We start from the raw sequence: 13,012 nt of genomic DNA, 5'->3' as shown, positions 1-13,012 counted from the left end.
CCATCCCTGACTCAATTTACAACTTACTTAAATTGGAAATCTTAAAATTGAAATATTTAAAAACACTGGTTTGTCTTCCCAAAGGTCTGGCTTGTTGAAGTTGGTATTTGTGAGTTTGTTTGGAGAGTTGGATTGATGGTTTTTTTCCTTTCTTTTTAAAAAATATTTGCTAGTTTTGGATGATGTGTGCAAGTGAGGTATTTAGAGCTTTATTTTGTTGACATGAAAACCATCCCTGACTCAATTTACAACTTACATAAATTGGAAATCTTAAAATTGAAATATTTAAAAACACTGGTTTGTCTTCCCAAAGGTCTGGCTCGTTGAAGTTGGTATTTGTGAGTTTGTTTGAAGTCCCACATTGCTTAGGTTCCCGGGCTGTTGGGTGTATAAATATGTGAGGACAACCTCATCTCTTGAGCTAGCTTTTGGGATTGAGATCCAAACATATTTAACATGGTATCAGAGTCAGGTTAAGGACTGCAATGTGGGTCTATCAGAGTCAGGTTAAGGACTGCAATGTGGGCCTACGCTAGGCGTGAGGGTGGGTGTTGAAGTTGGTATTTGTGAGTTTCTGCAATGTGGGCCTACGCTAGGCGTGAGGGTGGGTGTTGAAGTTGGTATTTGTGAGTTTGTTTGAAGTCCCACATTACTTAGAGAATGGACATAGGTTGACAGAGTTACATGATCTAAACCTTGGAGGGAAATTGAATATAGTATCTTCAATCCTGTTAAGGAAGCCATGGGATATGTCACATAAGTTATTTGCCACTATTCATCATTAGCTATGAAACACGGACACCATAAACACAACATCGACACTCCGACATCGGTGGTAATTTAAAGAAATGACCCAAATTGGTATAAATTTAAAGAAATCGACACTCATGTACTATTACTTCTTCCATTAAAGATTTAAATGTTGGTACTATACTACTTACATTTCTGCTTGAGCTTCCTGTTACTACTTTCATTTCTTGGTATAGTAACTTTTCTCTCATCTTTTTTCTCCTTTAATTTGCATCTTTCAGATTTTAGCTAAGCTATCGACAAAGACGTGTTTGTTTTGACATATTTAAATTCATCTAGTGCATAATCACTTGAGATTATTTGAGAGAGTTTATGGAAAGAGTTATAACACGTCAATAAAGATTAATTGTTAAAACAGAAAATTGTAGACTCTCTCTTCCCCTCCACCCTTATTTCCACTGCCTTACTTATTATGTAGTTAATCTCTTGTACTATGTTTGCAGGATATGTCACTCTTTGGTCTTGTCTCTCTAGTGTGTGAGTGTTCTATCTGATCATTAAGACCAACGATCTGCCATAAGGGATTTGGTGCTGGTGTATTGTGATGCTTCCTACAATTTCACAGAAGGAGTTTGTCAACAATTTCTACAAGGAGTTTGTCAACAATTTCTAATGTAGGATACAATTGGTTTCCCTTCTACAATTTGTATGTCCATGTCATTTTGTAACAGAACAATTTTCTGAGAATGGCTTTAATTGCATATATGTATTAGATGACACCATGGGTTATTCCCTATCCCATGTCATGTATTGTATAGCACTATTGTATTGTATATTTTTGAACTTTATATAATACGGAGTATACAATACACTGGTATGGACATCTGTTCATTATAAAAGCAAAGTTACTTTATCATTATGTTCCATTATAAAAGCAAAGTTAGTGTTCATCATTCTGTCTGCCACATCTTAGTGGTTAAAGTGGCTCAATCAAACTCTTCCCTTCCCAACAATCTTTACTGGCCAGTGGGGACCTGTTTCAGGAAATTTATGCAAAAGTAGACATTTTATTCATATGAAAACTAATGAAAAGACACAAAGAAAATCAATAATGGAACCTTGAATCAATTATTGAACTTTTCACTGTGCCTTTCATAATTCCCAATACATCAGCTACAGCTACTTAAGCACTTGCTACCACTGCATTCTACTCACAGTTCTTCCTGTTTACTTCAACACTCCAAAATTCAATCTTCTTATTTTTCATCTCTTTCATTGCTGAAAAAATGGCTGAGGCCTTGCTTGGATTTGTGTTAGAGAATTTGTCATCTCTGCTTCAAAATGAATTTTCCACCATTTTCGGAATCAAGTCAAAGGCTGAAAAGCTATCAACCACCTTAGATCTCATCAAGGCTGTTCTTGAAGATGCTGAGCAGAAACAAGTCACTGACCGCTCTGTTAAGGTATGGCTGCAACAACTCAAAGATGCTGTATATGTGCTAGATGATATCCTTGATGAATGTTCCATTCAATCTACCCGGCTGAGGGGTATCAATCCAACGAATTTAGTTTTTCGTCGTGACATAGGCAAGAGGTTGAAAGAAATTACAAGGAGATTAGACGATCTTGCTGATAGTAAAAGCAAATTTATTCCTCGAGAGGGTATTACTATTAGGGAAAGCTCAATTGAAGTACCTGAATGGCGCCAAACCAGCTCTTTTATCGCGGAACCTAAAGTTTTTGGACGAGAAGATGATAAAGAGAAGATTGTTGAGTTTCTTCTCACCCAAGCGAAGGACTCTGACTCTCTTTCCATCTATCCCATTGTTGGCTTAGGCGGTGTTGGAAAAACAACTCTTGCTCAATTGGTCTACAATGATGTTAGGGTGACTGTCAATTTTAATACAAAAATTTGGGTTTGCGTTTCTGAGGCATTTTCGGTCAAGAGGATTCTATGTTCCATTATAGAATCTATCACATCTGAGAAGTGTGATTCTTTATCTTTAGATGCAATACAACTAAAGGTGCAAGGTTTGTTGCAGGGTAAAAGATACTTTCTAATTTTAGATGATGTATGGAACAAAACTCAACAAATAGAGTCTGGATTAAGCCAAGAGAAATGGAATAAGTTGAAATCTGTGTTGTTGTGTGGATCTAGAGGTTCTTCCATTTTAGTTTCCACTCGAGATGAGGATGTTGCGGAAATTGTGAGAACATGCCAAACTTATCATTTGTCTGGTCTCCCAGAAAATGAATGTTGGTTGTTGTTCAAACAATATGCATTTGAGCACAACAGAGAAGAACGCCCAGAACTTGTGGCAATAGGTAAGGAGATAGTAAAGAAATGCGGTGGATTGCCTCTTGCGGCACAAGCATTGGGAGGTCTGATGCGATCTAGGAGGGGAGAAAAAGAATGGCTTGAAGTAAAAGAGAGCAGAATTTGGGATTTAACACATGAGAATTCAATCTTGCCTGTCTTGAGTTTGAGCTACTTTCATTTAACTCCGACCTTAAAGCAGTGTTTTTCTTTTTGTGCAATATTTCCCAAAGATAGCTTAATCATGAAAGAAGAACTGATTCATCTTTGGTTGGCTAATGGATTTATTTCATCTAGAGAAAATTTGGAGGTCGAAGATGTTGGCTGCATGATTTGGAATGAATTGTGTCAAAAATCATTCTTTCAAGACATCAAGATTGATGCATATTCTGGAGACATTTCATTCAAGATGCATGATCTTGTCCACGATCTTGCTCAGTCGATAATGGGGGAAGAATGTGTGATTTTTGAGAATGAAAATGTGGCTAATTTGTCAAAAAGTACACATCATATTAGTTTTAGTTTTCGCTCTGCTCGCCATTTATCAGTCTATGAGAATTCTTTGAAAAAAGTAGAATCCTTACGCACACTGTTTGAATTGGATCATTGTTATCTTGAACACACCAATTACTTCCCAGCGAACTGTTCTCTTCGGGTTTTATGCATCTCCCCTTCCCATGTATCATCACTCGGAAGCTTAATTCATTTGAGGTATTTGGAATTTTACGGTCTTGAAATTAGCAACATCCCTGACTCAATTTACAACTTACGTAAATTGGAAATCTTGAAATTAAAAAGTCTTGCAAAACTGATATGTCTACCGAAACGTTTGGCTTGTTTACAATATCTTAGGCATCTTGTCGTTGAACGTTGTGATTCACTTTCTCAATTGTTTCCCGACGTTGGGAAATTAACTTTCCTAAGAACATTAAGTGTATACATGGTTCGTTTAAAGAGAGGACAAAGCTTGACAGAACTACGTGATCTAAACCTCAGAGGAAAACTGAAAATCAAAGGGTTAAAAGATGTTGGTAGTTTATCTGATGCTCAAGATGCCAATTTGACAGCTAAAAAAGAACTCCAGGAAGTATGCATGTCATGGAACATCAATGATGAAATCACCGAGATCCCGAGTTTTAGTTCCGAGCAAGTACTAGAAGGGCTTCAACCTCACACAAATCTCAAAAGCTTGAAGATACGTTACTATAACGGATTATGTTTCCCAAGTTGGATCCAAACTCTAACTAGTTTAGTTTCTCTGGAACTTAAGGGTTGCAACAAGTGTGTGCGACTTTCACCACTTGGAAAACTACCATCTCTTAAGAAACTCCGACTATGTGATATGAATAATGTGAAATTTGTGGATGATAATGATGATGATGGTGACGAATCTCACGACAGTATGGACTTGAAGATTTTCCCATCTCTTGAGGAACTCATATTAAAAAAATTACCAGGACTGGAGAGGTTGTTGAAAGTGGAAAGAGGGGAGATGTTTCCTTGTCTTTCTATTTTAAAAATTTCCTATTGCTTTCAACTTAGATGGCCATGTCTTCCATATGTTAAAGACCTCGAAGTATATGGATGCAACAATGAGTCACTGAGTTCAATCTCTAGCTTCTATGGTCTTACTACCCTTTACCTTGCTGAAGGTCCAGGAATAACATCCTTTCCAGAGGGGATGTTCAGAAAGCTTACTTGTCTTCAAACTCTAATTGTAAAGTATTTTGAGAACTTGAAGGAGTTACCAAATGAACCCTTTAACCTTCCTTTGGAGCGTCTGTATATCATTGAGTGCAATGAGCTTGACTCTTTACCAGAAAAATTTTGGGAAGGTCTGCAATCCCTTCGAACTTTGACAATTAGTAGTTGTAAAAAATTGAGATGCTTGCCGGAGGGTATTCGACACCTCACTTCTCTAGAGGTTCTGAGTATTTATGGATGTCCAACATTAAAGGGGCGATGCAAGAAGGAAACAGGGGAGGACTGGAACAAGATAGCGCATATTCCATATATAAGGTTTTCCATTTTTTCTTAGTATGAGTTAACTATGACACTTTGTTGTTTTGTTTTCGTTCGAAAATGTTTTGTTTGAGTGATGTCAAATGTTTGGATATAAGAAGGATATATGATTTGTTTGTTATTATATCTTAATTTTTTTCTTCATATTTTAAAACTTTGATAGTAATATTTTATTATGAGTCTGTTAATTCAATTTTATAGATAACTCTTATGTTTTTTATTAACATATAATTGTATTTTAATTTTTTGAAAAATGATGTATCTTGTGTGCCGGTACCAGTATCTACATCAGGTACATTACCAGTACATATGCATCATGGTCTACATTTAGGAACAAAATCGGTCACCAATTTCTATCACATATGACTCATGTAGAGTGTTACGAAGTACCTATGTATCTGTTCGCAGTGATTTCTGACAAACAACCGCTAGTCCTCCAAACTCTATATTTTGATAACGTGCATGATCGATTAGATTGATCCTAGGACATGTGTCACAGTTCTTATTATTTCCATGATCAGACTTATATTAAACATTGCTTCGAATGACAAAAGGTAACAGGAATTCTCTTACAGATTATAACTTAACCAAGAATAAGAATAAAACTGGTGTTGCCAACCAATTCTAAATGACTGAATCTTAAGGCTTGAATTGACAATTTGGCAGGAAAGTAAAATGTATGTAAAATGACTAAAACTTAAAAGGTCGTTGACGGTAAAAGTAACTTTAACATAAAAAGTGATGTTTCTTATACGTACATTCTCAGCAAACTCGTTTCTCTTACGCTAGTACTATGAGTATTTGAGTAACTTTTGTACAAAATGAACCCACGAATCCTAACATTAAGACTCCTATTTATACTAATTCGACCCTAACGTTCTCTTCACAAAAATATGCCACGTTCGACATTTCAAAAGCTTCGATCTTCTAAAGTTTCCACACGTCCTTCTGGCCAAAACGAATTTGTTTGAATTTCAAACTTTCCCGCTCGAAATTTTGAAACGATTCAACGTGACTTGTCAAAGCGTGTTTCAAAATATCTGAAATATTCTAAGTCTTCTACTCCTTCGACTTCAAAGGCATTATTTTGGACTCCAGTTCGACATAACATTAAGTTCTTCATAAGAATGAACTCATAAATGGCCTTATGAAGTCATATCTCAATCTATTCTTCAAAACATGGTATCTTTAAATCGACATTAACTGCATGTCAAAATCTCCAACTAACAAATTGCCCCCAATAAATGTCTATTTCGAATTGATGCATAAATGGATATTTCTTGAAACTTTCAGATTTCGACCAACAACCTTTCATTGACCCTCAATCCATGATGTCATAGTCAATCATGACTACTTTTTCAAAACGTCTCCTCAAGACGTGCGTGCAGCAGTTATTTCATCATTACTGCCAGTTTCCAAGAAAAATGAATAGTAACCTCTTTGTCTTCCTCACAGGGAGATGATATGTGCCCCACCAACTCTTTGAGGTGTAACCTCTCCATGTTCCAAATACCCACTATAAATACATTGTCTCTTTCATTTCTCCCTTTTCTGCTTTTATAAACCCAGAATATCAAAAAACTTCTGATAAACACTCCAACTTTCTCCTTAAAGCTTCATCAAAACTTTAATTCCTCAATAATGTCTCCTAACAAACAACAACAAAAACCCAAGAACACCAAAGAAGCTGAAACTTCTAAGGATTCTTCTTCTCAATCCGAACCAACTAGCAAACTCATGACTTCTGGGAATCAAAAGTTCATATCACCACCTAAACTTACCAAAGAACAAAAAGCCATTTACGCTTCCCAGGTATTGATTCCTTCCTTGCTTTCTGGTAAAACCTAGGTTTTATGGGTCCTTTGATCTCTACAGGACATTTAGAAAAATATGTAGAGTATTTTTCCCGCTTATCATGTTACAAAACCCATAGCTAACAAAATCACACCCCCTAAGAAGAATGCTGAAGTTTCGGCTAAGAAACCCACAAAATCTTCCAAGGATAAAACTTTTGAAGATACTTCTTCAATTCCTAAGGTAGAAAGAGAGGCGTTTCAATTGGATTACATAACTGAAAATTTTAGAACCTTTCGATCATGCCCAACTTTAGACAAATCCTATTTATCCTAGCTTACTAAGGTCGAAAAGAAAAAGGCTCAAGCTTGGAAAGATCTAGGAATCTTCGACTTGATCCAAATATCGAAACTAGGTTTTAATTATTGTCAACCTTTACTATTAGCGTCCTTATATTTTTGGGATAACACTTATAATACCTTTCACCTTCCTTGTGGAATAATAACTCTTACCTTCTTTGATGTGGTTGTCATAACTGGACTTCCTCCTACTGAAGAAACCTTTGATCCTTATCTAGACTCTGACAATACCATTGATTTCAACGTCAAAAATGCCTTTTTCAGTGCTTACATGAATCTCTACCATATCAAAGGAGATGAAGTCTCTGATGTTGAACACATAGCTTTCCTAGCCTTATGGCTGTATAAATTTATATTCTATTGTAAATCCTTGCAAGTAGCCAAGATATTTTTAACTCTATCCAATCAGTTACATTCTGGTCGAAAATTTTATTTAAGCGAATTGCTTTTAGCTAGTATGTACGAAAGTCTAGGGGCTGCCACTGCTAAACTGAAAGAATGTGAGGCTGGCACGAATCTTCTTTTGTCTGGTCCTTATTGGCTTCTTCAATTGTGTCTAAATGCGACTTTCGAACCTTCCATTCGAACCTCTGGTACAGTGAATGAAAAGGATCCTAATATAGTGAATCGAAGCATTGAAGGAACTAGACTTCTCCAACTGACCCCTAATGATGACGTCAAAAATCTCCAGACTTGTCTCACCAATTACATGTTGATGTTCTCGAAGAGCCACAATTTCACCTCTTTTATGACTCCTTTCGCCAGTCCTCACGGTCCTTCCTGGTTTACTTCGTCAATTGAGGATTTTGGAAGGATGCAAACGCTGAAGTTGAAAACATATGGCGTGCGTTTCTTCTTCCTAGACAGTTGGTTTCTAGGATCATGCCAATAAAGAGCCATGTTTGTCTGCTGGCTTACCAACCTAACTTTGTATCTCGACTGTGAGATATTGGATCGAACTCTAGTATGACCGAAGGGTAGCTACTTGGTTCGACAGGATTAAGCATGAAGTCGAAGGTTGTTCACATGCTTGTGTCGAAGATGCTAGGTTTGTTAGCATGTTAAATTAGGTTTTAGTGTTTAAACCCTAATTTGTTAAGTTAGCTTATTTATTAAGTTGACTTGTGTAATGGACCTTGTGGAAAAAGCCCATTAGTTAGTATGTTCAGTTTTATTATAAATAGCATACTAGTCTCTCATCATTGAAAAGCTGCAAATCCTAATTTAGGGTGAGAGAGGTTATTTGTTATTCTTGTAAACTTGTAATCTTGTTTTAAGAGAAAGTAAAAGAATAGCAGTTATAACCAATTCTTGTGTTCTTCTTATCTTCCCTAATTCCTATTATATTTTGTTTTTGACATCGTTTTTCACAACAAATTGGTGCGGTGAGCGTGGAGAAGATGTCTTCAACAAAGTATGAGATTGAAAAGTTCACCGGGGTGAATGATTTCGGTCTGTGGCGCTTGAAGATGAAATCCCTACTGGTTCAGCAGGATTGCTTGGAAGCGTTGAAGGGAGAGGCAGCCATGAATGTAGAATTGACAGCAGCGGAGAAGACATTGTCAAGTTGCAAGTTTTTCCAGTGTATGCAGTTGATAAAGCTACATGAAGAAAGCTAGTTTGTTCCCTTGATGTTGTAGAGTTAGATCCAAGGTGGATATTTGTGAGATATTGGATCGAACTCTAGTATGGCCGAAGGGTAGCTACTTGGTTCGACAGGATTAAGCATGAAGTCGAAGGTTGTTCACATGCTTGTGTCGAAGATGCTAGGTTTGTTAGCATGTTAAATTAGGTTTTAGTGTTTAAACCCTAATTTGTTAAGTTACCTTGTTTATTAAGTTGACTTGTGTAATGGGCCTTGTGGAAAAGCCCATTAGTTAGTATGTTCGGTTTTATTATAAATAGCATACTAGTCTCTCATCATTGAAAAGCTGCAAATCCTAATTTAGGGTGAGAGAGGTTATTTGTTATTCTTGTAAACTTGTAATCTTGTTTTAAGAGAAAGTAAAAGAATAGCAGTTATAACCAATTCTTGTGTTCTTCTTATCTTCCCTAATTCCTATTATATTTTGTTTTTGACATCGTTTTTCACAACATCGACAGCTTGGGTTATGCCAACTCATACCTGAACCCCTCTTCAATCGAAAACGTGAAATTTGCATTGTAGGAGTGGACTATTCTGTTCGAGATATTGCAAAACATCAAGAATATCATGCTAATTTTGCAGAGTTCAAACTCATCCCATTTCAACCAAATTTCTATATGACCAAGGGCTTTCACTCTTGGTGGACAGACTTTTTTACGAACAATGTGTTCGATACTGCTCAAATAAGCAAATGTCTGACTAAAGCCTTTTCACTTGTGTAGGAAAATGTCCAGAAAGGTAAATTAACACACATCAAGGAAATCCAAACGTTCCAAAAATTCTTTGAAATTGTCTATGATCCAACCAATCTTAGTCGAACTGTTGCTAATGCAACAAATGTTTTGACAGAAAAATTTACAAGAAATTTCCAAGTTTAAAAATTCCTTATTCTATAAAACCTGAAAATAGATATGACTTAGCCTTTGAATTACATCCACCAAAATTTCTAAAATTACCCAATGCTGATTTTGGCTTGCCATTTTTTCCACCCTATCCAAACTGGTTTACTTGTGGAAACATTTTTAATGAGTAAAAAATTTATTCTCAAAAACCTGCTAAGAGAGTAGTCTCGACTAGGTGCACTCTGGACAGTTTCAAAGGTTTCCTTCACTATGACTTATCGACAATCTCTATCGTGTCTCCGACACGTGAAGGTGTGGAACCAAAGGATTTCTTGATCCTCTCGATTTTCTTTTTTATGACTTTTATATTTTGAATAGTTTGACTAACCTTCACAATGTGTTTTGTATTTTTCTAGCTGTTGAAAGAAAAGCAATCAAGAAAGAAAAACCTGTGACTAAACCAACAACTTCTTCCAGCAGAGGTGCCCCTTCTACAAAGGGTGCTTCTCTAGAAAAGACGGTAAAGAGTTCAAAGGTACTACTTTGAAGAATTTGTCTTTATCCTTTCACATTTTTCTGCCTATACAGTTTTTTCAGGTGAGTCATTTGCCTCCTCATTAAGACCGGGCCGTACTGACCTGACGATGGCGCGCATGTGTCTTGATGTATTATGGGTGTGTCCTCACTCCTTTACGAAATTGTTGGTGCCCTTTGGCCCAACACCAATTGTCCAAGTAGAAATATATATATATATATATATATATATATATATATATATATATATATATATATATATATATGAGGAGGGATCAAATTACACCCGCAGAGTTACACCACGAGTTACACTCGTTCAATAACTACATCTCGAATTAATATTTTATAAATTCAACCGTTGGATTGAAACATAATATCATATAGATCATACCTATAAAGTTTGAGCTTAATCTATAATGATTTACTATGTCATTGAATTACATCAAAATTAACGTTATATGAAAGCTCATTTTGACGTTAATCTTTGGATATCTTGATGATATAGTAAATCATTATAGATTAAGCTCAAACTTTATAGGTATGATCTATATGATATTATGTTTCAATCTAACGGTTGAATTTAAAAAATATTAATTCGAGATGTAGTTATTGAACGAGTGTAACTTGTGGTGTAACTCTTCGAGTGTAATTTGATCCCTCCTCTATATATATATATATATATATATATATATATATATATATATATATATATATATATATATATATATATATATATATATATATATATATATATATATATATATATATATATATATATATATATATATATATATATATATATATATATATATATATATATATACTACTAAATCCTTTCAAATTCATTTTCAAACTAGTTCTTACTTGTGCTTATTTATTTCCTATTTAATGTCAATAAATCATTCCAACTCCCACTCTAAGTTAGCATCTGAGTTCCAAGAGTCTTTACCAGAACAAACTTGGGAAGAGCTAAAATCCCTTCGAACCATGATGTTTTGTAATTGTAAAGGATTGAGATGCTTGCTTGAAGGTTTTCGATACCTCACTTCGAACCATGATGTTTTATAATTGTAAAATGAATTCTTTCAAATTTATTTACATACTAGTTCTTACTTGTGCTCATTTATTGTTCTTTTAATGTCAATAAATATTACCCACGAAGATTTTAGCTGAGGACAGAAAGCCGCAGAAAAATCCGCATGAAACATGTTTTCTGCGTTCTAGTAGTGTACCACATAATCCAGTATTATATATACATTAATTAGAATGAAGAAGAGCATTGATTAACAATCTCTTGCCGGAGGGTATTCGACACCTCACTTCTCTAAAGGTTGTGAATATTTTTTATTGCCCAACATTAGAGGAGAGATGCAAGAAGGAAACAGGGAAGGACTGGAACAAGATGGCACATATTCCAAAAGTAGATATTTCTTAGAATGAAGAAGTAGAGACATTTACCCTTATATGCGTCTATATTCGCCGCAGTTCCACCTCCACCATTCACTATGGTCCTGCTGTTATGTTGCGGAGTATAAAAGAAGGCAGATTTTAGCTAGGCTATCGTCAAAGACGTGTTTGTATTGTCATATTTAAATTTATCTAGTGGCTAGTGCATAATCACTTGAGATTATTTGAGAGAATTTATGGAAAGAGTTATGACACGTCAATAAAGATTAATTGTTAAAACACAAAATTGTAGACTCACTCTTCTCCTCCACCCTTATTTCCACTGCCATGTAGTTAATCTCTTGTACTATGTTTGCAGGATATGTCACTCATTGATCTTGTATCTCTACCATGTGAGTGTTCTATCTGATCAAATCGTTAAGACCAACGATCTTCCATAAGGGATTTGGTGCTGGTGGATATTTCATTTCGCAGAAAAGAATGCAGCAAAAACCTACACTTTTTGGCAAAAGGTGAAACTATAGAATTCTCATAAATATTACCTACTTAGTAGTTCAATTAGTTAGTTCAACTTCAAACTTCCAATTATTGTGTCTCCTACTTTATGTAAAGCACCATTTTAATATTTGATACTTCACTTCAAAATCTATTATAAGTCTGAAATGAATCTAGTAGTTAAGCAGATATATAAAATTGTTCAAAACAGAATTTTGTAACTTTAAATGTAACACCGGCTCACTTATTATAAACTTCTAACTTGCATAAATCCTCTATACAATGCTCATCTGAGGGAAGAAAAGTTCAAACCACCAATATTTACAGCTTATGTAAATGTCAGGCTTATTCGGTTCTACATTTTTGCATCTCATTACAAAGTATCTACTCTATAATTTATTGGACCCTAACATAAATCAGACACCCAAAACTGGTGGTGATTCTGATATATGGAAGGCCTTTGGTTTTACAGCAATATCAGTTAGAAAAGATAGAAGCTCTTTGTGGCGTAGAAAATGGAATCACAATCATTATATTTGAGGATTATGAATTAAAGAGTCAACTACTTAAATAGCTTGATAAGCCAATTGTTGAAGTCAATTCTTGTGATCCCTTACATTCTTTCTTGATTATTGGCTAACTTATAATAAGAAGAATTCACATGATTGGGGCAACCAAAGGCTTTCTTATAAGGAGTTTGTCAACAATTTCTAATGTATGATACAATTGGTTTCCCTTCTACAATTTGTATGTCCATGTCATTTTGTTTCAGAGCAATTTTCTTTTCTGAGAATGGCTTTAATTGCATATATGCATTAGATGACACCATGGGTTATTCCCTATCCCA

The 13,012-nt window shown here is 35.3% G+C and overlaps 1 protein-coding gene across 1 annotated transcript; it reads left to right on the top strand.

Annotated features, from left to right (window-relative positions):
- The first annotated feature begins 1,735 nt into the window (after positions 1-1,735).
- On the top strand, positions 1,736-5,265 carry LOC131629707 (putative disease resistance protein RGA1). Its single transcript, XM_058900488.1, has one exon. The coding sequence runs from the start codon at positions 2,037-2,039 to the stop codon at positions 5,103-5,105; it is 3,069 nt and encodes a 1,022-aa protein (XP_058756471.1). The 5' UTR covers positions 1,736-2,036; the 3' UTR covers positions 5,106-5,265.
- The last annotated feature ends 7,747 nt before the right edge of the window (positions 5,266-13,012 follow it).

Source organism: Vicia villosa, unplaced genomic scaffold, assembly GCF_029867415.1.
Source record: "Vicia villosa cultivar HV-30 ecotype Madison, WI unplaced genomic scaffold, Vvil1.0 ctg.000600F_1_1, whole genome shotgun sequence".
Taxonomy (NCBI): Eukaryota; Viridiplantae; Streptophyta; class Magnoliopsida; order Fabales; family Fabaceae; genus Vicia; species Vicia villosa.
Note: the sequence above shows the minus strand (reverse complement) of the source record. Positions and strands in the feature narration are given on the sequence as shown.

Excerpts from the sequence above, each read along its gene's own strand:
- LOC131629707 (XM_058900488.1), top strand. The coding sequence starts at position 2,037 with ATGGCTGAGGCCTTGCTTGGATTTGTGTTAGAGAATTTGTCATCTCTG.